This window comes from Balaenoptera borealis, assembly GCF_965194805.1.
Source record: "Balaenoptera borealis genome assembly, chromosome: 14".
NCBI lineage: Eukaryota > Metazoa > Chordata > Mammalia > Artiodactyla > Balaenopteridae > Balaenoptera > Balaenoptera borealis.
In genome coordinates, this window is record NC_138875.1 from 86,770,187 (window position 1) to 86,797,650 (window position 27,464).

At 44.0% G+C, this 27,464-nt stretch overlaps 1 protein-coding gene across 2 annotated transcripts in view; it reads left to right on the plus strand.

Moving 5' to 3' along the window:
- The window catches only part of TMEM132B (transmembrane protein 132B), a 420,187-nt gene that overhangs the window by 213,980 nt on the left and 178,743 nt on the right, over positions 1 to 27,464 (plus strand). For both annotated transcript variants that reach the window (XM_082353216.1, XM_082353215.1), the window contains one exon: positions 13,010 to 13,156. In XM_082353216.1, coding sequence (XP_082209342.1) covers positions 13,010 to 13,156 — 147 coding nt within the window. The remainder of the gene's footprint in view (positions 1 to 13,009; positions 13,157 to 27,464) is intronic.

A 27,464-nucleotide genomic window follows, 5' to 3' on the forward strand; every position in this document is an offset into this window, starting at 1 on the left:
TGTTATAGCATCCTGAACTAAGAGAGTGGTCTTTTCTCAAAGAGGACAAGAGAAATAAGGTGGTTTTTGTTTTTATTTTTGGCTGAGTTGATTGTGAGTTCAGTTTTGGATGTGTTGAGTTTGATTTTCCTTTGAGACTTCTAAGAGGTGATTTCAAGTGTTCATGTAGCTATGCATTTGGGACTTAGAAAGTTCTGTGTTGTAAAAATAACTTTGTGGATCATCATACTCTAGAAGGTAGATGAAGTTGGGAAAATGGATTTGTGTGTGTGTGTATGTGTGAGTGAGAGGGAGAGAGAGAGAGAGAAAGAGAGAGAGAGAATTTATTTCTCAGGAGCTGTAAATACCAAGTTACTGAAAATTACTGACAAGTTTTCATGGAGAGGAAATATCCAATGTAACAGGGTGATCCCTTGCTTGTGTCCAGGTTGGAGAGGAAAAAAATTCATAGTGGCTCACAAAATGCTTTAAATTACTATGAGGAAACGATTCTTTACTAGGCATTCGAAAATTTATATCACTAAACATTCTTAAAAAAATAGGTTTGACAGAAAATGAGTTTAATTCCATAAAAGGTCAGGTTATTTTTGAGTTATGAATTGAATTTTTATACCTTAGCTTTGTTTATTATTTGGGATGGATATCACAAAGGGAGAGGATCTCTGATTGTTTCTGTAGATTCCCTTTATTTAATATTTGCTCTCTGTGCTCACAAGGACTTGGAAATATTGAACATCCTTTCACCATCTGTTCTCCTGTCCTTGCATCACAGGTGGTAACTTTATATGTGTATCGTCTGTGAACTTTGGGAGGATTTTATTTGGTACTCTGAGTGGTAGAAATGTCAGAACCTGGCTGTTTTTGTCAGTGCACTTTCAAATGCAAATAGAAGAAACCCAACTCAAAGTGGCTTGAAGGGAATTTACTGGCTCATGTAACTGAAAGACAACCTCAAGTCTGGCTGGATCCAGGTGCTTAGACAGTGTAACCAGAAAGCCATCTCTTTCCACCTCTTACCTTTGCTTTCCCCTGCTGGTTTCATTCTCAGGCAGGTGGTGGGCTCTTGCAACACTTATTGCTTAGTGAAAAGAGAGCTGGGCTCAACTCTCCCTGAAACATTCTGGGTGACATGTCTGTTTCTGGGCCGATCAATTCAGGGGATGGGATATGCTGATTGGTTTGGTTGAGTCACATGCTTCCTTCTTGAACCAACCACTGTCCAGGAGGACACAATGCTTTGAATGGCTACACATACCAACTCCTGAAGCCAAGGGTGGGGTCAGCCTAGCCTGACATACCTGGACTGAGCATAAGTCGCTCCCAAGGGAAGCCCAGGTAGGAGCTGCCTCAGAAGAGGAGGATGGTTTGCTGGGTAGACTCGTCCACCTGGTCTTCTGTGGATCCGATGACCAGGGTTGGGAGCTTGTTGGATAACTCTCGTGACCGCTTTTCTGCACTTCTCAGTCTGTCTCTGGAGCATTTTAACACCAAGGGATGGTCCTTTGAAATGTCAGTATTTAGAGCTGGGATGGGGTCACCACGTGGGCATTCCTGTCACCACCACCAGCATAGTGAACCCTGCATAGTTGCTATATGCCAGGCTCCGTTCTAAGCATTTTGTGTGTACCGTCTCCATTTAATCCTTGCAATGACACTGTGCAGTAGTACTATTATTAATAGCCCCATTTTACAGATAAGGAAACTGCGGCACAAAGAGGCTAAATGACTTTTCCAGGGTCACACAGCAGGAGTCCAGGTGTGTTCTCTTGTGTCCTTTTTTCTTTCTCTCTTAGAGTCCAAGTTTTATCAGAAATGTGGTCTTAACTTCACTATTCTGTCTGTCTGTTTTGTAGGGCTGTCTATTTCTCCTGCACATAGTAGGTGGTTAATGCCTGACATGTGGTAGGTATGCAGTGTGTAGACCTTAAATTAAATCAAATACTTCTCAGTCACATTTGAATTCCAAAGCCCTGAGGCTGACTGTATCTGCTTTCCAAAATCCCTTTCATTTCAAAAGCATTTCTGGTTCTTAATGGCTGTACATTTACTAATCCTAGGTTCCCATAAAACAATATTACCTTGTTAATTGGATCGTGAGAAGCCATTAATCGGGCCCTGAGAAATTATCAACCTCCCTGCCCCTGCTGCGTGGGTCGCTCATGGGTGTGTGTGTGTGTGTGTGTGTGTGTGTGTGTTTCTCTGTTTTGTGTGTGTGTATTGAACAGCTCTGCTGTCAGAGAGGCGCACATTGTCTTTGACTTCACTCTGTGGGACATGATGATCAGAGGCAGTGGTTGGGAATCAGAGGGTAAAACTTTCTGTGTTTTGTTGTGTCAGACGTTTAAATGTGATCTGAAGGTGAACTGGGTTTCATGGTGGGAGCCAACACTTGGGGCTTTGCAAAGAAGTTAAAGTGGGTGAACAGACTATATTCCTGATGGTACCACCATAATGGTCTTGAAATTGTGGCACATTTTGGCTTCATGGCTGTGACACAGCACATCCCGAATTTGTAGGGGGGCTGCTTCCCCTCAGGTCCACTGACACTGAAGAATAAGCATGTGCTCCACATGGGGACAAGGGCAGAGCAGTTAGGGAGTGTCTGCAGCTCAGCCTGGGGTCCAGTTTGCCAGGGAAAGCGATCCCAGGCATTTGTGTTGGGGGCAGGTGGTGGTGGGGATATTATCTCTACAGAGGCTGAAAAATCAGGTGTCTACAGTGTTTCTTCGTGGGGGCACGATTGGCATGTGGAGTGGGGCAGGACTGTTCCATTCACAGCAGGGCAATTAGCATCCTGGCCCTAATCCTTTATTTATTAATTTTTTAAAAGATTTTTTTGATGTGGACCATTTTTAAAGTCTTTCTTGAATTTGTTACAATATTGCTTCTGTTTTATGGCCCCGAGGCGTGTGGGACCTTAGCTCCCCGACCAGGGATCGAACCTGCACCCCCTGCATTGGAAGGCAAAAGTCTTAACCACTGGACTACTAGGGAAATCCCCCTAAATCCTTTAAATGCCAGCATTCTCATCTGAGTCTCGACTGGGGAAGAATCGGCTTCCGTATGAACTGGTGTTGGTGGCAGAGTGTATTTCCTTGCTATTGTAGGACCGAGGGCCCTGGGGTTTTACTGGCTGTTGGCCCTCAGCTGCTAGAGGCTGCCCAAGCTCCTTGCCACATGGGTGTCCCAACATGGCTGCTTACTTCTTCAAAGACACCTGGGAGAGAGATTGCCTGGAGCTGGTCTGCTTGCAAGATGGAGTCTTATAAAATGTAATGGAACCATGGAATGACATTTCATCCCTTTTATCCTACTATTCCAGCTAGAAGCAGGTCACAGGCCCTCCCGACACTCAAGGGGAAAGGATTCAACAGAGGTATGGTCACCCGGAGTCGGGGGTCATCGTGGACCACCCCAGAGTTTGTCTGCCACGCACGGTATGGACCAGAAACAATTAAGTGGCTAAGTCAGACACGCTGTAGGCTGGATCCAGTCATTTTTGTTGTTGTTGCTGGTTTTGGATGTCTGGGGCCAAGGCAGGGTTTTGGATGTGCTTATCTTAATGCCTTAGGAAGTGTGAAGAAGGGAGTGATTTGTCAAATTTCCGATTTGTCAAAAGCTATACGTATAGTTTGCTTAATTTTTAACTTTCTTGGGTGAAAGATTAAATTAAAATGTGAGACAAGAGAGGGGAGATAGCCCCATGGGAATCAGCATGTGTTACTTTGGGAACGTTCTCACTTGCATAAAGGTCCCACTTTGCATGTCCCTGTTCTCGGGGCTGAAATCCACGCCCTCCAACAGTCTGCTCTGTTGGATGTGATTTTCCAGCACTGGTGGTCTGTCTGTCCTTCAAGCTGGCTCCTGTTCTCTTTCTAACTGAGACCAAAAATATCTGTCCTCAACATCCAGGTTCAGCCACCTGGACCAGAGAGAGCCCCCCACCTGCTCTGTGGTCATGAGCATGGTGGCCTCCTCGCCTTGACTCTTTCCCCTGCCCTGTAATCTTTCCAAGTTTAAATCGTGGTCTGAAATGAGCTCTCAGCAGAGCCTGCCTTTGCCAGCCTCCAGGTGCCTAGTGGGAGAGGCGCGCATCTCTCTCTGTGGTTAATTTATCACAGAGAAAGCGGTTTGCCGGGGAGTCCAAATTAGAAGTATCTTTACGCATCCTGAAAGTGCTCCAGCGCCCAGGGCTGGGCTTATCTCAGAAAGTGATGCGAACACCAGATGCTCCCTGGCATTATTCTCCTTGACAGAATGTGATTGTCTGAAATGTGTCCCAAGCACTCTTATCCAAAGAATGTTCTGGGGGCCACCTGCATCAGAATGGCAGCCTGTTGAAAAACATAGCACAGTTGGGTTCCGCCCCAGACTTACTGGATCACAATCTTTGGAGGATCCAGATACCTGTAACTAGGTGATTCTGATGTGCTTAAAAGCCCGAGAACCTCTGGTCCATAGGGTTCCAATGCCTCCCTCCTGTGACCTTGGTAGCTTTTGTCCCTTACTGGACATCTTCAGTCCTCAGTCTGATATTTATGGAGCACCCAGAGACAGATGGCACCTTAGATGGAGACCTTTCATTCTACGAGCATTTATTAAGCACCTCCAGTTTCCCAGGCGTGGCTCTCAGAACCATGGATAATGCAGGAAACAAAACATTAAAAGAAAAAAAAACCCAAAAAAACCCTCCCCACTCTCCTGGTGCTTCCATCCAGTGGGGGAATACAGAGAATAAACAAGGGAAGCAAAGTTTCGGGGTATTAAATAGGGCTTTTTTTTTCGATCGGGTGGTCTGGAAAAAGCTCAAAGAGATGACATTTGCCCAAACCTGAAGGAGATGAGGGAGTGAGTCCTGTGGGTGTCAGGGGAGACCTTTCCAGGCAGAGGGAACAGCAAGAGCAAAGGTTTAAAGACAGGAAGACACGTGCTGTTTTAGGAACCACGAGGAAGCCAGCTCCTGGCCAATACAGAATGTTAGCGTATTACACACCATAAAATATGCATTTTTTAGACCATTGCCATTTAAAGCTACAGGTTAGTTATGGGAAGCTTTTCTTTAATTTGAGAATATTTGGCCAATGAAAATTAATCCACCGTAAATGGGAACGTAAAATCATGTAGAAAATCTTGAGAAAAAGGAAACGCGATTGGGATTTTTCTTCTTCCTTGAGAAATGAAATAAAGATAAACAAACAAGTTTGTTTTATCTTACAGTAAACAAAATTCAGGCTCAGTAACTCCCTTTCTGTGCCGCTCGGAACGAAGCATGCATTGCCCGTTGACAATTTTTTGTTGTTATTTTCCTCCAATTTTATATAACTGCACAGTATTGCATTTTTCATTTCACACTTGACATTGCCAACAGGGTCACAAAAAGGATCAACTTAGCGGAAGTATTTCAGGGCTTCCCCAGTTTCCCCAAGAGCTTCACTCTGCCTTGCTATGCAGACTGCTCTAGTTGGAAGCACTTATCTTTTCTTGTTGATTTTCCCTTCTTCACTTGTGAACTGTCAGTAGATATGTCTTGAGGGGTGGTTGGTGGATCTCTGCTGGGTCCTCTTTCTCAGTAGCCTTGCTGGCATTTGTCAGTCCTCCAATGCTACAAGATTCAGCGGTTTCACTTTGCAATGGATGTGCATTGCGTTTGCGTTGTATTTGTAGCTGACGATCAGCAGAGCCTGACAGCCCACCCTTACCAAAGGCAGAGATGCTGCAGCAGGGCTGCGGTCGGTGTCACCGTCAACCAAGGGTCAAGTGACAGTGGGGACTGATTTCCTTAAGGCTCAGTTCATCGACAAGTATTGATAGTTTCTTAGTCTGCCAATGTATTCTCCTCTGTGTAATCCCTTAACTTCAAGAATACAGATAACAAATAGTTGTATAATGAAGACCCTATCAAAGTATGAATGTAAGTTTTTTTTGTGAATGTCAGGAAGTAGTTGTTATATAAATGAGCCAGAGATGGTCCCTGTAGGTTGGCCCCTGTGTTGTTTATTTCTTCATAGCAGACTGGGACCTGTTAGCTCAAGAGCCAAACTCAATTTTTTACGCATCTAATTGTTTTCAATATACCCTAAATAAGCCTATTTTAGCCATTTAGAGCCTGCTCTGCATACCCTGAAAAACTGTTCCCAATGTCTGTTAGCCATAGACCTCAAGCTGCAGCTGCCCTTTGGAGCTGTTTGACCTGGAGACATCCCACAGTGCTGCTTAGTGACATGTAAGCGCCCTCTCTGATCCTCTTCTCCCTGGGGTTCCCTGCCCTCCTCCCCTTCTGGCTAGGTGCCCTCATGCCATGTCATTTGGAAGGTCTTAGGCTATGAGGGACTTATGCATCACACAAACTTGTCAAATTGTTGCCTAGGTAAAGCTTGTTGCATGCTACTGCCACCTTGTGGTCATATCTTTCCCTTGATCAGCCCCCAAATCCCTCAAGCTCATTACAGGGCTGAGACCATTAATCGTTGTCACAAGGTTTAGATTATTGTAGTTTTTAAATAACAAGAGTTAAGAATATCACCAAGCCTAAAAATATTTCTCTAAAACAAACTTAATGAATATTCAAGACATGGATTTTTCTGGGCTTAGATTGTTCCAACAAATAGAATCTAAAATTGGGAAGGATTTGGACCAAGAACTGGGATTTTGGAACAATTTTATAACTTGTATGTAGGAGGGAGGCAGAACCTCAATAATTTGGCTTCAGGCTTGTGGTTTTGATTCCTACCATCCATTTCTTCTGTTGTAACTCGAATTTCCTTTTGGGAGCCACTCCCTGCTAACCCCTCCCACGTGGTTCAGATGGGATTAATTTCACTCTTAGTGCAGGATAGTCGTTGACTGGGCAAACCAATAAGCATTGTCCTTTCACCCCCCCCAGGCCACAGTTATAGGTCCAAGGTTGAGTACTCAAATCAAATTCAACCAATGAAAACCTGGCTCCAGGAGTTTATTCTAGGAGAGAGAGTCTTGCTTTTCCCTTGTGGATGAGGAGGTGAGATCCAGAGCTGTTGCAGCCACACTGTGACCACAAGAAGAGAGCCTATCGGTTCACAAAACCCACATATGTGAGACCTGAACGGAGTCAGGTGCCTAGGGAAGTGGGGACATCATTTGAACCTTTGTGGTGAGCCACTTCTAAAGCTGGTCCCACTTCTGGACATTGAAGTAGACTAGACATGAACCAGAATTGGATTATTTGTTTGGTCAACTACAATCACAGAAAATTTCTGAGACTTTGTCAGGTGCACACTGGTGTCCTTTGAACCCAAAGTGTCGAAGGTTCAAGTGTAGAGTAACCTTTATGGAAAAAAAAAAAAAAAAAAAGGATTTACTACGGCAAATGGAGGGTTTGCTCCGTCTTGGGATATGAGAGGAATTTCCTGCCAAGGAAAAGGAGTAAGATGAGGGAAATCATATCCAGAGAGGAGGTGGCTGGGGTCCTGCGTGGAGACTTAGAGCAGTTACAAAGGACATCTCACAGGGAGGGGGCTTGATGCCTGAGTGTATGACCTCTGGAGAGTATGCAGTAGTTCATGGTGAGAAACATCATAATAGCTAACGCTGATCAGTTTCTTTGCCCCAGGTGTTCTTCTAAGCACTTTATATACAGTGATTCACTTAATCTTCATACAAGCAACACTACAGGTAGATATTATTATTACACACATTTTGAAGATGAGGAAACTGAGTCACAGATGTTCAGTGATTGGCATCCAAACTCTCACAGTTAGTTCACTGTCATCATCGCTAACTCCACCACCTCCCTGACCTTCATCCTTAGAAGCATCCAGCTCTCCTAGGCAGGTAGGAATGCCTGGGGCTTCAGAACCATCCAAAGGCAAAAATAATTAGAATGTATTTCTTCTGGGGAAGAGATAGGGAGTTTGGGATTGACACGCGCACACTGCTGTATGTATGTATGTATGTATGTATTTATTTATTTTTAACATCTTTATTGGAGTATAATTGCTTTACAATGGTATGTTAGTTTCTGCTGTATAACAAAGTGAATCAACTATATGTATACATATATCCCCATATCTCCTCCCTCTTGCGTCTCCCTCCCACCCTCCCTATCCCACCCCTCTAGGTGGTCACAAAGCACCGAGATGATCTCCCTGTGCTATGCAGCTGCTTCCCACTAGCTATCTATTTTACGTTTGGTAGTGTATATATGTCCATGCCACTCTCTCACTTTGTCACAGCTTACCCTTCCCCCTCCCCATATCCTCAAGTCCATTCTCTAGTAGGTCTGTGTCTTTATTCCCATCTTGCCCCTAGGTTCTTCATGACCTTTTTTGTTTTTTTTCTTAGATTCCATATATATGTGTTAGCATACGGTATTTGTTTTTCTCTTTCTGACTTACTTCACTCTGTATGACAGACTCTAGGTCCATTCACCTCACTACAAATAACTCAATTTCGTTTCTTTTTATGGCTGAGTAATATTCCATTGTATATATGTGCCACATCTTTATCCATTCATCTGTCGATGGACACTTAGGTTGCTTCCATGTCCTGGCTATTGTAAACAGAGCTGCAATGAACATTGTGGAACATGACTCTTTTTGAATTATGGTTTTCTCAGGGTATATGCCCAGTAGTGGGATTGCTGGGTCATATGGTAGTTCTATTTTTAGTTTTTAAAGGAACCTCCATACTGTTCTCCATAGTGGCTGTATCAATTTACATTCCCACCAACAGTGCAAGAGGGTTCCCTTTTCTCCACACCCTCTCCAGCATTTATTGTTTGTAGATTTTTTCATGATGGCCATTCTGACCGGTGTGAGATGATATCTCATTGTAGTTTTGATTTGCATTTCTCTAATGATTAATGATGTTGAGCATTCTTTCATGTGTTTGTTGGCCATCTGTATATCTTCTTTGGAGAAATGTCTATTTAGGTCTTCTGCCCAGTTTTGGATTGGGTTTTTTGCTGTTTTGATATTGAGCTGCATGAGCTGCTTGTAAATTTTGGAGATTAATTCTGTGTCAGTTGCTTCATTTGCAAATATTTTCTTCCATTCTGAGGGTTGTCTTTTCGTCTTGTTTATGGTTTCCTTTGCTGTGCAAAAGCTTTTAAGTTTCATTAGGTCCCATTTGTTTATTTTTGTTTTTATTTCCATTTCTCTAGGAGCTGGGTCAAAAAGGATCTTGCTGTGATTTATGTCATAGAGTGTTCTATGTTTTCCTCTAAGAGTTTGATAGTGTCTGGCCTTACATTTAGGTCTTTAATCCATTTTGAGTTTATTTTTGTGTATGGTGTTAGGGAGTGTTCTAATTTCATTCTTTTACATGTAGCTGTCCAGTTTTCCCAGCACCACTTATTGAAGAGGCTGTCTTTTCCCCACTGTATATTCTTGCCTCCTTTATCAAAGATAAGATGACCATATGTGCGTGGGTTTATCTCTGGGCTTTCTATCCTGTTCCATTGATCTATATTTCTGTTTTTGTGCCAGTACCATACTGTCTTGATTACTGTAGCTTTGTAGTATAGTCTGAAGTCAGGGAGCCTGATTCCTCCAGCTCCGTTTTTCCTTCTCAAGATTGCTTTGGCTATTCGGGGTCTTTTATGTTTCCATACAAATTGTGAAATTTTTTTGTTCTAGTTTTGTGAAAAATGCCAGTGGTAGTTTGATAGGGATTGCATTGAATCTGTAGATTGCTTTGGGTAGTATAGTCATTTTCACAATGTTGATTTTTCCAACCCAAGAACATGATATATCTCTCCATTTATTTGTATCATCTTTAATTTCTTTCATCAGTGTCTTATAATTTTCTACATACAGGTCTTTTGTCTCCTTAGGTAGGTTTATTCCTAGATATTTTATTCTTTTAGTTGCAATGGTAAATGGGAGTGTTTTCTTAATTTCACTTTCAGATTTTTCATCATTAGTGTATAGGAATGCAAGAGATTTCTGTGCATTAATTTTGTATCCTCTGCAGGGAATTCTGTGCATGGGGCAGAGTAGGAGGGAAAGGGAGCGGGTTTTGGAGTCAGGGGATCTGGTTTCCAATCCTGGCTCTGTCACTGTCTAGCTCTGTGACCTCCAGCTGGTCGCTCCCTCTGGGGATGTGAGGGTCACAGTTTGATCATCAGGACATTGGGAACAATAGTAATCATCCTGACCATGGGGCTGCTTGGTCAAATTGCTCTGTGATCCGTGTATGTGGAAGAATGTGATAAGCCATTAAAGTGGCAAGTACTGGTAGAAATGAGGAGGTGCTCTTGACAGTGGGAGGACTCTGCTTACGGAGACATGCATTCTGGAACGTTCTCTCCAGTTGCCCCTTTGGCAGCAAGATGGAATGGCTGGAAACAGGGACACAATGGGACGCCTCTATTCATGGCTTGCATAAATTAATTCCCGGAACTTTGTGATGGCAAGAAAGAAAGCTTTGAGGAGTTAGCATATGTAGTCACCAGAATTCAACAGGAAGAACCATCCAGTTGGGACAAAGAATGGCACCTGAATCTTTGGAAGGGGTCAGGAACGCCAAATGCAAGAGCGAGCAGGTGTATGTCTTAGCATCTGTGCAAGGTCCTATAAGAAGGGAATACAGGAAACAGAAACTTTAAAAAATTTAATTAGGTATGCAAGTATTTGAGTCCCCTAATTCCACCCCGGGGTTCTTTATGGTTGGCAGCAAAATCAGGGGCTTTAGGACAACCCTTGAGTCCAGAACATTCTCTCCTGCTGCTTGAAATTCTGACTTTAGGGATTCCCGTCTTTGGGTCTTTTTTGGATTTTGATACATCCTTTTTTAAAGTTTCAGTCGCTCCTGGGAGGGTCCATTCACCTGTTTTTTCTTCTTTTCTTTCTTTTTTAATTGAAGCGAATTTCACATAACATAAAATGTACCATTTCTAAGTGAATAATTCACTGGCGTTTAGTACACAGTGTTGTGCAGACACCACCTCTATTTAGTTCCAAGACATTTTTATGACCCCAAAAGGAACCCCATACCTGTTAGCTAAGCAGCTACTCCGTGTTCTGCTCTTCACAGCCCCTGGAAACCACCAATCTGCTTTCTATCTCTGTGGATTTACCTATTCTGGATATTTTATGTAAATGGAACCATACGGTACATGGCCTTTTGCGTCTGGCGTCTTTCACTTGGAATGATGTTTTTAAGGTTCATCCACGTTGTAACATGTATCAGCACTTCATTCCTTTTTGTGGCTGAATAGTATTCCACGATACGTATATATCACATTTTGTTTATCCTTTCATCACGTGATGGGCATTTGGGTTGTTTCTGCCTTTTGGCTGTTGTGAACAGTGCTGCCATGAGATGCATGTACAAGGGTTTGCCTGAGTATCTGTTTTCAATTCGTTTGGGTCTATATGCAGGAGTAGAATTACTGAGTCATATAGTAATTCTATGTTTAACTTTCTGAGCATCTGCAAAGCTGTTTTCCGCAGTGGCTGCACCATTTTACATTCCTACCAGCCAGTGTACAGGGGTTCCAGTTTCTCCACATCCTTGTCAACATTTATTATTTTCCCGTTTTTGATGATAGCCATCCTCGTGGGTGTGATGTGGTATCTCGTGGTTTTGATTTGCATTTCCCTGTTGACTAATGATGCTGAGCATCTTTTCATGTTCTTGTTGGCCACGTATATCTTCTTTGAAGAAACATCTATTTTCAGATTGAGTTATTTGTCTTTTTTTGTTGTTGAGTTGCAAGAGCTCTTTATATATGCTGGATACTAGACCCTTATCAGAGATATGATTTGTGGATGTATCCTCCCATTGTATCCTTTCACCTTCATTCATATGTTTTTAATTGCATCTTAGACCCTGCTGTTATGTGTGGATTTGATTAATAAATCTCTTGGAGGGAATCTTTGCTTCTGAGTTTTTGGTGGCGGTGGAATGTCTGTCTTGATGGATCTGTCTTTGCTGATGCTCCTGTAACTCCTGCACACATACCATTTTTTTGCATCGTGGCATTCCTTTTGCCTTCTCTGTGGAAAAGGATGCCCAGAGCCTCACTGGGCATTTCTCGTTAGTCCACAGGCCTCTGGGAAGCAGAGGGGGGTCAGGTACCTTCACAGCCAAGCATGTGCTGACCCTCTGCAGCATTAGTTCATGCACCCGGAAGTCCAATGACACCCTTTTCGTATTACTTACATTTAGTTAAGGCACAGCAAGCAGCTTGGCTTTCCGTGGCCCTGTCTTCCTCCTGACTGTTCTCCAGACAAGTCCACAGCATCTGGGCAAGTCCCAAGGCCATTGTCAGAGAACTTGGAAGCTGCCTTGCAATCCCCGTGGTTACAGAGGAGATGTATTCTGGTTAGTAGCAACATGAAGATCGTTCTAGGAGCAGGGAAGAAACGGCAGACAGTCCAGGCTGGGAACTCTCTTTGGCCTTTGCTCAGTGGATGAAGCAGCTGGGGCCTTGGATTCTTCCTTGGGGAATTGAGTTCTGCAAACATCGTACCAGGCAGTACTTGGCCACTTTAGCCTGCCTGAATGCTGTATTTCTTTTGCTCCTCTGAGGACCACATGGTCCCACTGTTTCCTCTTCACAGTGTGATCAGTGCTGCCTGCCTCCCCCTTGGTTCCCTGGATGGTACCATCCCCTGGGCTGGCATAGCCCCTGCAGCCTCTCAGACCCTCCCACCTCATGGGGGCCCTTCCCCATCCCCAGGGGAAGAACCGGGCCCCAGATTCCATCCACGCCTACCAGACACCTCTGTCTCGTCTCCGGCCCACAGGACCCCTGAAACAGAAAGCGATCTGGTTCCCAACACACCGATCAGACAGAAAATTAACAGACGTGGCGAAACGCTGGGGCTCCTACTTTGGGGCGCTTGTAAAAATAACAGGACACTTAGTTTTCAAAGGAAAGGCATTATGACCACTCTTCCCTACATGTCCCAGAGGAAAGGGGAGATCTGTTCTAGCTCCCTATTTTTGCTCCCTGTTTTGAACTAAAATGGTCATATATATATATATATATTTTTTTTTTTTTTTTTTTTTTTCTACCCCACAGAATTAAGGCAGCAGCAGGTGTGAAAATAACCGCAGTGAGAGTCAGCAGCGAAGACCAGTGGGCAGTCCAGGAAGAAATTGACAATGACAGTGTTCAGACAGCAGCTACCCTCACCTGCGTGGGTCATCACCCGGACACACAGAGCAGGTAAGTGCCGAGATGCTCAAGGTACCTCGGCAGTGGTGGGTTGGGGATGGTTGCAAACGCTGATAGGAAAATAATGACTGTATAAATAAAGTGGTGCCTCTGCATTTTAATTTTTTTGTGCTCTTTTTTTTTTTTTAATTTTATTTATTTATTTATTTTTGGCTGTGTTGGGTCTTCGTTTCTGTGCGAGGGCTTTCTCTAGTTGTGGCAAGCGGGGGCCACTCTTCATCGCGGTGTGCGGGCCTCTCATTATTGCGGCCTCTCTTGTTGTGGAGCACAGGCTCCAGATGCGCAGGCTCAGTAATTGTGGCTCACGGGCCTAGCTGTTCTACGGCATGTGGGATCTTCCCAGACCAGGGCTCGAACCCGTGTCCCCTGCATTGGCAGGCAGATTCTCAACCACTGCGCCACCAGGGAAACCCTTGTGCCCTTTTTAAAAAAATTTTTATTTAATTTTTTTTTATACAGCAGGTTTTTATTAGTTATCCATTGTATACATATTCGTGTATACATGTCAATCCCAATCTCCCAGTTCATCCCACCACCACCCTCCCCCGCCTCCACGTTCCCCCCTTGGCGTCCATACGTTTGTTCTCTGCCTCTGTGTCTCCCTTTCTGCTCTGCAAACTGGTTCACCTGTACCATTTTTCTAGGTGCCTCTGCATTTAATGGGAGATGTGTTCCTTTGAGTTCATCAGCTCAGCTCCGTCCTACAGCTTCTGAATGTATTATCGGATGTGCTGCAGGATGAGGGCTTTATCCTTTGTACTCTTTATACATCAATGACCTAATGAGGTTGATGATCTCAAAAATTACCTGAACGCCTATTTCTCACAGTGCAGGGTTTGAGAACCGTTATTTTAAAATCTTATTATTGTTCCTGTTATTGTTGGCAGTGAAGAGCTGAAGAATGAAATGGGGGAAATAGAAATGATTTAAGAGGCAAGGGGGAAGTGTACTTTTTTACGAGTGAACTGAGGGTGCCTCTAGCTGTCAAGTAATTGTCTCTCAGTGCTTAAAGGTCGTCGTTTTGCAGCTATCACACCCGGGTATTGGCATATGGGCTCGGGATGTGAGGTTCGGGAACTTGGCACTGCTGGCAGGTCTTCTCCAGCTCCGAGAGCAGCAGTGCAGGGTTTTATGGGGCTGAGCTTGCCTGGGAAGCAGAAGGAGGTTGTTGCTAATAATCTTGCATCTGGGCTCCAAACAGGCAGAACGAGCTCTCACCCCTGTTGCCACAGTCTTTTCTACAGTCTCTTGGCCTCTCTTCTCTTCCCTTTTTTTTTTTTTTTTTTTTCTTCCCTTTTGACTGAGCAGTGCTGGCCACGCAGTTCCCCCGGCTTTAGAACCACCAGTGGCTCCCACTTCAGCCAGGATGAGACCCCCCGCTCCTCAGGCTGCCATAGAGCCCTGTTTAGATCTTTCACTTATCATCTTCTAGCATCACAACCTGTTCTCTTTTCTTTCGTTTCTTGTTTTCTTTTTTCTTTTTTTGCCACACGGCGCAGCATGCAGGATCTTAGTTCCCCGACCAGGGATTGAACCTGCGCCCTCTGCAATGGAAGGACGGGAGTCTTAACCACTGGATCACTAGGGAAGTCCCTCTTTTCTTGTTTTAAAACCCTTTGAGGTCCACGATGTTGGGCACCAAAGGGGCACTGGGTGAATGAATGAGGGAGCTGGTGGGTGGGTGGGAGCATGAGAAATGGAGAGGTTGCGTGGAGCTTGCCTTTTCAAGTGGATTTCTAGGCTGAGGGCTGTCTCTGCTTGGGCGACCTCAGCCAACCTCATCTAGAATTCTGTTCTGCCTGATTTTGAAGAGCTCTTTCAAAGGGAAAGAGTGACTCAGGTTGAGTGATCAAAAGCCTCTGATTAGGAATATTGACCAGGTGATCTGGGTTCCTCTCACTCCCACTCAACATCCTGGTCATCGTCCTTTACATCCCTTGACAGAGCTTTTAGTCTGCAGCCTCATGTGACCCATGGTTTCCCTGGAAATCTGAATCTGCTGTCTAAACACTCCCCTATCCTGAGCTGTCGATACCTGGAAAGAGTCTAGGATTTTTATATTTGCTCAGTTACAAGTACTAGAATTCTCACCTAAAAGTGGCTGCAACCATAGTATTTTGTCATCTCATGTGACAAGAAGTTTGGAGGTGGGTGGTTCCGTGGTTGGTTAATCCAGCAGCACAATTGTGTCACCCAGGTGCATTCCGTCTTTCTACTCTATCATGCCCAATTCACTGGCTGTCATCCTCCAGCTTGTTTCCTCACGGCTGCAAGATGGCTGCAGCAGTTCCAGGCATCACAAACTTATCTAGTTGTATACAACGACTGGAAGGGAGGGGGGCTTCTCTTTTTGCCAGGAAAGAAGACCTTTCCAGCTGGGAAGAAGACTTTCCCTGGAAGTCTAAGATCTCATCAGTAGTTCCATGCCTTTGCTCAAGAAGCAGGGTCGTCTGGAAAATTGAATATCTGGTATTATTTTCAGGCTTTGTACTGAGAGATAGTCTTTGATGTCAGGGAGAAGGGTGGTCAGCGAGCAGTATTTGCCACGCTTGTTAAAGCTGGGATCTGTCCAGGGTTGTGCCTTGATCTCTGGTTATTTATTTATTTATTTATTTATTTTTTATTTATGGCTGTGTTGGGCCTTCGTTTCTGTGCGAGGGCTTTCTCTAGTTGCGGCAAGCGGGGGCCACTCTTCATCGCAGTGCGCGGGCCTCTCACTGCCGCGGCCTCTCTTGTCGCAGAGCACAGGCTCCAGATGCGCAGGCTCAGTAATTGCGGCTCACGGGCCTAGTTGCTCCGCGGCATGTGGGATCCTCCCAGACCAGGGCTCGAACCCGTGTCCCCTGCATTGGCAGGCAGATTCTCAACCGCTGCGCCACCAGGGAAGCCCCCTTGATCTCTGTTTTGGCTCCACTGGAAGACTTCCTTTTGGTTGCTGGGGTGTTTGTCCGGTGGACTTTGTCTGACTGATGCCCTTAGGTCCCACACGAACGAAGCCCAGGCAGAAAGAGCTCCTCGACTCCTCGTGCGCGTGGAGAGGTTCGGGGGGGCAGGTGCCGGGGGTGTCTGGGTGCAGCATTCTTAGCAACCTGTCTCTTTGTCTTTCCTCTGGGTTGGCATCGTCTCCAGCAGGGCTTCCCAGCATCAATCCTACTGGCTTGGGCAGAACACTGTTCTGCCCCATCACATCCAGCGCAAGTCTTGGGGCTGCTCATCACTGGATCCGCCTGGGGTAACATGGACCTTGTACTCACTCCGAACCGATCTCTGTAGCCAGCTGTAAAAGTAGGGGATGGGTGGACCCACCTGAATGACTTGGGCTTAGAGTACGGGAGAGGGTTCTTGGGGGAAAATGGGAGGGCAGAAACAAGAGGTGGCCAGGAAGTTACGACAGTCCTGCTGACCCTCTTGTTGGGCTGGAGGAGCCCCAGTGGGATGCCCAGACTTACACCCTCAGAAATCACTGTGTGGGTCTCTAACGGCCATCTCCGTGGTCTGCACATGGGAAACTGACTTGGTTGAAATACTGGCCGATGGAGTGGTGATGTTTTAAATTGAAGGGAAAACACAGGCTGTGGTTATCACTGTCGGTTCTGAGAGAATCAATTTTGCATTCTCTTTAGAAGAGATTAAAAAAGTTACAAGAGAAAAAAAGTAGTTACATAACCAGAGTTACATAAGTATGAGACATTGCAGCGTCCTCTTCTTCTCTGCTTCACTTTCCGTTTTTGCCCTTCCCTGGGCTGTTAGAAGGGCAGGGATTGTTGCTGGCATGACAATTTATGCTTATCTAATATCCCTCTAAAATCGCTTCCATAATCTAAATAAATAATTGCTTCTTTTTATACTTTTTTTTCTGTTGTTGAATTGTGAGATCAAATGAGGTGTGAAATACCAGCTCATGGACCGTGTTTGTCAGGCTAACAAAGTGAATCTATGAATATATCCCTAACAAAACATCCCTCCGAAAGCTGTAATCTCTGAATTGTGACAACCTTGGGCGGAATAGGGTTTTTAATAGAATATAATGTACCAACTGCCTGAAGTTCTGTGATAAGAATTAAAAATGTGTCAGTATGGGAAGACTCAATGGGCTCGGTTAGGAAGGCAGAAAGGTCTTAATTCAAAATATTTTAATGAACACTCATTGTGAGGAGATGTGAGTAATAAAGATGGAAACCACAAGGGACTTCCCTGGTGGTGCAGTGGTTAAGAATCCACCTGCCAATGCAGGGGACATGGGTTCGAGCCCTGGTCCGGGAAGATCCCACATGCCACGGAGCTACTAAGCCTGTGTGCCACAACTACTGAGACCATGTGTCACAACTACTGAGCCTGCGCTCTAGAGCCTGTGCTCCGCAACAAGAGAAGCCACCGCAATGAGAAGCCCGTGCACCGCAAAGAAGAGTAGCCCCCGCTCACTGCAACTAGAGAAAGCCCGCGTGCAGCAACGAAGACCCAACGCAGCCAAAAATAAATAAAATTAAATCTTAAAAAAAAAGATGGAAACCACAAGATAACGAGTCGCATTGCCCAACGAAGCAAGAAGGGATTAGAAAAATAAGCAAATTTGAAAGTGTTCAGAACAGATAAAGCGAAACCAAGAGAAATGAAAGCCGGATGATGGACTCTTGGTGTGGAAACCACGTGCAGCCAGCTAGGTTGAGACGGGGTGGTTTCTTCAGTGATTTCTGTCTGGCCGTTGGGACCCAAACCTCAGAGAAAATAAGGTGCCACTCTGTGTGGTCAGAAACCACAATGCAGAGCTCATTCTCATCTGAAAGTTGGTACAGAGGCAGAGAGACGCTCCGGGGAGCACCATGGAAACGGGAGTCTGCGCTGCTCGGTAGGATAGAAGAGCCAAACCCTAAATTTACGTTTGTTGTATAGAATGGAAAGCACGGCAAAAACAAACTTTCGTTAATCCATTTTTGAGCTTTTTCTGTGAAAAGTTCTTGAAAGAAATAGACACACCCCACATGATTGTAGCCCAGTTGAAGGTGAAATGGACATCAAAGTTAAATGTTTACTGTGAAGTGTTACCATGTTTGAACATCTGGATTCAATGTTTCAGGAGTTTTTCTCCGCCTGCTCTAATCCAGAAGTGATTATAACGGGTTGAGCAGAAGAAGGGATCACCCTCTCAACTAACTTGACTAACTCATTGCTTTTTGTGAAATTTAGCAGTTGAACCTTAAGGAACAAACAGTGGTAATAGAGGAAAAGTCACCAGGTCGTGTGTCATTTTATGGATCCGTGAAACACGAACCAAGCTAAATCTTTTTTTTTTTTTTTTTAATTTATTTATTTAATTTATTTATTTATGGCTGTGTTGGGTCTTCGTTTCTGTGCAAGGGCTTTCTCCAGTTGCGGCGAGCGGGGGCCACTCTTCATCGCGGTGTGCGGGCCTCTCACTATCGCGGCCTCTCTTGTTGCGGAGCACAGGCTCCAGATGCACAGGCTCAGTAGTTGTGGCTCACGGGCCTAGCTGCTCCGCGGCATGTGGGATCTTCCGGGACCAGGGCTCGAACCCGTGTGCCCTGCATTGGCAGGCAGATTCTCAACCACTGCGCCACCAGGGAAGCCCCAAGCTAAATCTTTTATTGTGCTTAAGGCGTCTTACTCAAGTTAGAGAAGAAGAAGGAGAAGGAGGAGAAAGAGGAGGAGAAGGAGGAGGAGGGGGGGGGAGGGGAAGGAGAAGGAGAAGAAAAGGAGGGGGAGAGGGAGGGGGAGAGAGAGGGGGAGGAGGAGGAGGAAGACAGGTCAGTGATGGTAACAGTTGCCTCTGTTTCTAAGAAGTATAAGTAGATTTTTCCCACCAGACTCAGTTCAGGGTGGTTACTTTCCTTCTGTAAAATGTTTTATTGAGATGTAAAAGATAGAACACGTGGAACGTTGTAGTATGTCTCTGAGGGCAGTTTTCTGTGATTGTGTTCCTTATTTATTTGAAAAACTTCTTGAAAAACCATATCATTCGGTGCCTGACACCACTGTTAAGTCTTTGCGGGAAAACACACTTTTAAAAGTCAGAAATCTTAGAGCCCTAAGAGGCAGATAACTATTATCATTCCCATTCAACAGATGTGTAAACTGAGGCACAGTTTCAGTGATTCCCCCAGGTCTCAGAACCAGTAAGTAGCCAAAGCACTCTGCCTTTCGGGTCCGCGCTCTTGTCCACGACCCAGGGCTCTTCCCGAGGCACGAGGAGATGCCCCTGCTGTGCACCCTCCTTCTCCCCCACACCCCATCCTTCAGCTCTCTTGCCTCAAGTGGACGGAAAACTCAGTAAAAAGCAGCGTGCACAGCACTAGCAGACCATCTAGCATGTGGAAATAGGCGCTGTAGTGAGTTGAAGGGTGGCCCCTCAAAGGATGTGTCCACATCCGAATCCCTGGAACTTGTGAATGTGACCCTATTTGGAAAAATGGTCTTTAGAGAGGTAACTCAGAATCTTGAGAAGAGGTGATCATTCTGGATTATCTGGGCAGGCCCTCAATCCAATGACGTGTCCGTATAAGATAGACACACAGAGGAGCAGGCCACGTAAAGATGGAGGCTCAGATGGGAGGGATGCAGCCACAAACCAAGGAAGCCTGGTGCCACCAGAGGCTGGGCAAGGCAATGAATGGATCTCCCCTGGAGGCCCTGATGATACCTTGGTTTTGGAGCCCTGGCTTCCAGAACTGTGAGAGAATAAATCTCTATTGTTTTAGGCCATTACATTTTTGGTAATTTGTTGAAGCAGCCCTAGGAAACGAATACGGGGACTTAATGACTACTTGGCAAATGAATAAATCAAGGCATCTCAATCCTGGATGTGTATCAGAATAGCCTGGGAGTCTCTAAAAATCACACACTCCTTAGACCTTAACCCCTAATTGGGTCACAGGCATTGTTATTAAAAAAAAAAAAACAACCCTAGTGATTTTAATGTGTAGCCAGGGATACAGGAATAAATGAAATGTTAATGAATTTAAGCACCATAAAGAAGTAAAGGTACTTTGTTTTTTAAACAATTTTAGGATTGGAAAATAATTGACTTAGAGCACGGAATTCTTGGATTTACAATAGCATTTGCCACTGCACGCCTGGAGACCTCTGAGTACCAGCTATCACAACAGTTCAAAAATCACGATTTGATGTATAGAAATGCATCGTGCCCTGGACTCGTTTGTAATTCTCTCTAGAAAGTGGCAACAGAATTCACCTATAGGAAACAGAGGCGTCCTCCCCTCCCCCCAAAAGGGACCAGACCAGCTGAAGAAAAGAAAAAAAAATATTTAAAAAAGATTTCTCCTCTTTTCCTAACCAGTGGGAAACTCTTTGTGCATTTATGCAGCTGGCTAGTTTCAGCCTAAGTGTAGTAGAAAGCTTCTTACTTCAGAAGTAATAGATGTTTAGCTGTAGAAAATTTAGAAAATACAACTGAGTAAAATGGAGAAGATGAAAGTCATCTCTGAACCAATGTATGAGTCATAGGTAGCCATTGTTACTATTTTGATGAGTATATCTGCACCTGCTTATCGTTCACATGTATATGAATGTACATAAATACATGATTTTTGGCAATACTAGAATTTGTTTACCTTTGAAAGCTGTCGTTTTCTGTAATAATGTAGTATAAATACATGGCAGCATCTTTTCATGTCATTAGATATTTAACCATAAAAAGAATTATCAACCCTTTTGAAAAACTGAGGAAAGTGGTGGATTCCTCCCCCCCCAAAACTACAAATATGCACACATAAACATTGTTTTCTAACAATTTCAAATTAATGGGGCCTTTCCATGAACCTGTAGTTTTTAATGTAATATTTAAAAGTGGTATATAGTATTCTGTTGATATTATAGAGGTGTGTTTTATTCATTTACCATGTTTCGTTTTTTTCCTCTTTAAAACATTGCTGCTGGCCATTTGTATGTTTTATTTTTTCCTCCTTTTAAGCATTCTTTTTTTTTTTTTTTTTTAAACCTAAAATGTCTGTTGCATATTCCTGTAGGTAAGTCTTTGGGAGAGAAAGCTACAAGTGAATGGGTAGGTTCAAAAGACATGACTATGTTTTAAGTTTGTGATGCTTTTGTGAAATTTTCCTGCCAGTTTACACTGCCAGCTCTGTGTAAGAGTGCCCAGTTCTCCGTTCCTTTGCCAACTTTGGGCATTGCCTTAAAAAGATAATTTGATTGTTGAAATATGGCTGTCTGCTTGCATTGACATAATTTCTGGTGAAGTTTAACAATTTTTGTCATGTTTGACTGCAAATATTTTTCCCTACCTGTTGTCTTTAGTGTTTTTTTTGTTTGTTTCTTTTGTTATTTTTGTATTCTGACTTTAGCGATGTTGTAGGCTTTTGTGTTGTCCCATCCAATCATCATTTTCTTTCAAGTCAAGGGCTCCCACCTGGAGGAGGGATGGTGTAGGGGTGGGCAGGATGCGTGAAAGGCTCTGTCAAAACCCACCCGTGAGGCACTTCCCTGCTGGTCCAGTGGGTAAGACGCCGCGCTCCCAATGCAGGGGGCCTGGGTTCGATCCCTGGTCAGGGAACTAGATCCCGCATGCTGCAACTAAAAAAAGATCCCATATGCAGCAACTAAGACCCGGCATAGCCAAATAAATACATAAATAAATATTAAAAAAAGGCCACCCATCAGCCCAGCCTCTGAGTGGTGTCAGAGAGAACCGGAGCCAGACACTGGTTAAAGCGGTGGAGAGAGATTTTATTCAGAAACCATGGCAATGAGGGAAGAGAGACCCCAGGGTAGAATTGGGCTCCATTCCCAATACAGTAAAGACAACTGGAGGTTTACAGCCAAGGAACAGAGTGGGCGTGGCGTCGGTAGATGGCAGATTGCCAAAAGGAGACAGTGAGGGTAAGGGGATTCTTGCTAGACTGACCAAACCAGATTCTTGGTGAGGGCAGGCGGGACTGATCAGACAGCAAGCGTGGGTGTGAGGAATCTGATTGGGTGTGGGGGTGATCAGCCATCGGGAGTGGGGTGGGATGTCTCTCAACTGACTTAGCAGGATTCTTGCTGTAATTGGGCTACACAGGTGTGGCAAGGACACGGCCACCGTCAAGAGGAGGGCAGGCTCAGAGGAGCCAGTCTCAAGTTCCGTTAAAGCGAGAGTCTTTGTCCTGTGACTGCCCAGAGTAGTACCCACTGCTGGCCTGGCAGAGGCAGGTGGTATGAGTGGGAATTAAACCTTGGTCACCTTAAGCCATTGAGGGTTTTTTTTTTTTAATTGAAGTATAGTTGAATTACAAGATCATTTTAGTGTCAGGTGTACAGCAAAATGATTTGTGTGTGTGTGTGTGTGTATTCAGATTATTTTCCTTTATAGGTTATTACAAGATACTGAATATAATTCCCTCTGCTGTACGGTAAATCCTTGTTGCTTATCTATTTTATGTATAGTAGTTTGCATCTGTTAATCCCAAACTCCTAATTTATCCCTCCCCCCTTCCCCTTTGGTAACCACAAGTTTGTTTTGTGTCTCTGAGTCTGTTTCTGTTTCGTATCTAGAGTCATTTCGTTACCAGCCTGAGCCGGAACCGAACTCAGGTTCGGCTGCCCATTGTCTCTCAAAAATTCAATGTTTGAGAGGCAAGGGGTGGTGGAAAAAGAAAAATGCTTTATTCAGGAAGCTGGTGACCCCGGGACGATGGCAGACTAGCATCCCCCAAGCGATCTCCCCATCGCCGATCAGGGGGCAAGAGCTTTTAAAGGAAAGCTTCCAGGGTGCGCAGGTGGGGGCCACGTGCAGAGCAGCACCGTCAGCTCTGGCAGTCATCTTGAAGCTGGTGGTCTGTTGGTCTGGTCAGCGTCATCTTGGTTGTTTTAAGCACACTTAATCTTCAACTCCAGTGTTGGTTTGTTCCCATTTTCTTGAGGCCAGTTCCTGGAATCGTGCAAGCCGTGGATTCAGTACTGCTCTAGATGGAGCAGCTTGTGTCATGGTTATCATGCCATTAGCTTTTTCCCTCTGGTGGCTGTTTTAGCATCTGCAGAACAACTCAGGAATGTGCGTCAGACACTGTTATCTAAGTCCTTCAGGGAGGAACTAAAGATTCTGTGATGCTATTGCCCTAACCATTAACTGCCTGAGGCTGCTTTTTAGTGACTCAGGGGAGGCCTGGGAGACTACAGCTTTTCTACAAACAAGAGACAGGGCACATGGAAGGGCCTTTGTACATGGGAGGGCCCCTTAGGGCCCTGCTCATTTTCAATGTGTATTATTTTTTGATTCTACATATAAGTCATATCATATAGTATTTGTCTTTCTCTATCTGACTTACTTCACTAAGTATAATATTCTCTAGGTCCATCCATGTTGCTGTAAATGGCAATATTTCATTCTTTTTTTATGGCTGAGTAATATTCCATTTTTTATATGCACACCCCATCTTCTTAAACCAGTTGTCTGTTGATGGGTACTTTCTATGTCTTGGCTATTGTAAATAGTGCTGCTGTGAACATTGGGTGCATGTATCTTCTTGAAGTAGAGTTTTTGTCTTTTCCTGATAGCCCAGAAGTAGGATTGCTGGATCACATGGTAGCTCTATTTTTAATTTTTTAAGGAACCTCCATACTGTTCTCCATAGTGGCTGCACCAATTTACATTCCCACCAACAGTGCATGAGGGTTCCCTCTTCTCCACACCCTCTCCAGCATTTATTATTTGCAGGCTTTTTGATGGTAGACGTTCTGAACAGGGTGAGGTGATACCTCATTATGGTTTTGATTTGCATTTCTCTGATACTGAGAGATGTTGAGCATCTTGTCATGTGCCTGTTAAGCCATCGAGGTTTGAATTCACTTGTTACCACAACATGAATAGTCTATCCTGACTGATACAAAGAGTATCCAAATATACAGTTAAAAAATATTAAGATTTTTTTTGAGCAGTTTCAGGTTTACAGAAGAATTGAGTGGAAATTACAGGAAATTCCCATATTACTCCCTGACATACAGTTTCCCCATGATTAACACCTGGCATTATTAGTGTGGCACATTTGTTACAATTGATGAGCCAATATTAAAGATGCATTCTTTCTTTTTTAAACTTAACTTTTATTTTATATTGGAGTCTAGTTGATTTGCAATGTTGTGTTAGTTTCAGGTGTATAACAAAGTGATTCAGATATGCATACACAGATATCCATTCTTTTTCAGATTCTTTTCTCATATAGGTTATTACAGAATATTGAGTAGAATTCCCTGTGCTGTACAGTAGGTCCTTGTTGGTTATCTATTTTATATATAGTAGTGTGTATATGTTCATCCCAAACTCCTAATTTATCCCTCCCCCCCTCACCTTTCCCCTTTGGGAACCATAAGTGTGTTTTCAAAGTCTGTGAGTCTGCTTCTGTTTTGTCGATAAGTTCATTTGTGTCATATTTTAGACTCCACATAGAAGTGATATCATATGACATTTGTCTTTCTCTGTCTGACTTACTTCACTTAGTATGATAAAGATGCATTCTTATTAACTAAAGTCCACAGTATACATTAGGGATCACTCTTTCTGTTGTACATTCTCTGGGTTTGGATGATGCATAATGACAAGTATCCACCATGCCGGCGTCATACCAAATACTTTCACTGCCCTAAAAATCCTCTGGGGTCCACCTAATCATCCTTCCCTCCCTCCGCCCCAAACCCCTGGTAACCCCTGATCTTTTTATTATCCTTATAGTTTTGCGTATTCCAGAATGTCATAGAGTTGGAATCACAGAATGTAGCCTTTTCAGATTGGCTTCTTTCACTTAGTAACATGCATTTAAGGTTCCTCCACGTCTTTTCACGGCTTGCTAGCTCACTTCCTTTCAGCACTGAATGATATTCCATTGTCTGGATGAACCACCGTTTATTTATCCATTCACCTGCCAAAGGACATCTTGATTGCCTCCAAGTTTTGGCAGTTGGGAATTAAGCTGCCATAAACATCTGTGTGTGTATTTTTTGTGGGCTTAAGTTTTTAACTCCTTTAGGTAAACACCGAGGAACGTGATTGCTGGATCTTATGGTAAGACTATGTTTAGTTTTGTATGAAACTGCCAAACTATCGCTGAAAGTGACTACACCATTTTGCATTCCCACCAGCAAAGAATAAGAGCTCCTGTCTCTGCCCCGTATCCTCACAGATATTTTGTTGTTAGTGTCTTGGGTTTTAGCTACTCTAATAGGTGTGCAGTAGTTTCTCACTGTTGTTTTAATTTGCAACTCCCTAAGAACATAAGATGTGGAGCATGTTTTCATAGGCTTATTTTCCATCTGTATCTCTTTTTTGGTGAGGTGTCTGATCAGATCTTTGGCCCATTTTAAAAATTGGGTTGTTATTTCTTATTGCTGTGTGTTAAGAGGTCTTTGTAGATCTTAGATAACCATCCTTTATCAGTTATGCGCTTTGCAAATATCTTCTCCCAGTCTGTGGCTTGTCTTTTCATTCTCTTAATCAAATATACATTTTGAGTAGTGATACCATGTAGGGAATAAGTTCATAGGTTTCAAAGTGGCTACATTTATTTGATGAAGAAGTTTTCCTAATTCTCAGTATGGCTAGTTTGGAGCAGAAACCTTTATATTTGGGTGTTTGGGTGTGGTTGCTGAAAAAATGTGTCTTAGTTTATGCCTCTGAGTCCTCCTGCTGACCAGGAGGGCCTTGCTGGCTGAGGACTGTATTCCTGGCAGGCTCATTCCTAGAAATCCCTTGTGGCCACCACATGGCCTCTGACTGTGGTCTCTCCCCACTAATCCATTCTGCTACCAGCTGCCAGACTAATCTTAAAATACCGCTTTCATCACCACCTAGTGGTTCCCTGTTGCCTGTCTCAGCAAGTCTAAACAATTGGCTTGACTTTTTGTGGTCTTTTTAGAAGCAGGGTTCTCTCTGTCACCCAAGATGCTCAGAACTCTGGTGCAAGAGACAGATGCTGGGACAGCAAACTCAGCCAGTAGGTGGCGCTCTGCAGAGTTTTAGGACAAGAGCCCAAGTGCAGCAGAACAAAGAAGAGGATGCAATGGAGGAAAAGTCATCTCAGAGGAGGTGACATTTGAATTGGTCCTTAAAGGATGAGTGGACGTTTAAACCTAAAGAATTCTGGGAAGGTGCCCTATTAAGCCATTCTTTAAATAATACAAACGCTTGTATTGTATTCGTTTTCCAGAATGTTCTTTAATGCACAAGTTTGATAGTGGTTGGATTGTCTCAGAATGTGGAGCATCTGTGGAGAGTAAACCTGGATGGGGCCGTTTTGAATAGTCTCGAAAGGTGCCAACATGGGAGGAGTTTTCAGGGGGTATTGGAAGCAGATCCTATTAAGTGCAACGCTTATTTAGCACCTACTTTGTGCCAGGTTCTATGCTGTATATTATCCCTGTGAATTATCAAAATATACCCGTGAAGAAGGTAGCACAAATAACCCCACTTACAGATGCGGAGAGTGAGGCTCAGATATTAAGGGTCCACAGCTCGGTCCATAGCTAGGACTGCTGGATCTGGGATTTGAACCCAGATTTCAAGATCCTAGAACAGTGCCTGGCACACAGTAGGCACTCAACAAACATATGTCAGATCATTCTAAGCCCAAGACTCCTTCCCCAGCACCAGGGAAAAAGGGAAGAGAGTGGTGCGGAAGGGAAACTCTGCCAAAGGTCAACACTTGGGCAGGATTTTGGTGGCCTCCCCAAATCCCCAATTTAAGCAACATTGTTTGAGGCTATAGGAAGCTCAGCCTTAATCATTGCTTTGTCAGTTTCATGCATTATGGGTCCTTTGTGAAATAGAAATAGAGAACAGAGTGTCTCTCAGACACTCAAGTATCATGGAGATTCAGACATGCCCTTTCTTCCTGAGTGCAGATTTTATTTCTACTGTGGGATTTAACTTCTGTAGTTCCCTGATGCAGGCAGAAACTGAGCCAGAGGAGACGGGAGGCTTTCTTTGCAAAGGTCTGCCCAAATGGTGATCTGCCGTGGGAGCCTTTGCAACAGATTTCTGATGGGCAGTTGATGAAATTAATCGAGGGTAACCTGCAAAGTTGATGCTCTTGGGAATGACTCTTTGACCTTTTAGGTTGGTATTTGTCAGAAACCCCAGCCGCTCCATTAAATCATTTTCATGTCATTATTGTGATGTATTTATTTACTTATTTTGACATGTTTATTATGATGACATTATAGATGTCATTGACCAAATTGACCATTGGAACTAGGAAACCTTCCTCAGGTCTGGTGCAAGTCTTTGACAAAAGCAATCAAATGAACCTTTGAGCGCTTCCCCCGAGCCCTCCACCCCTAC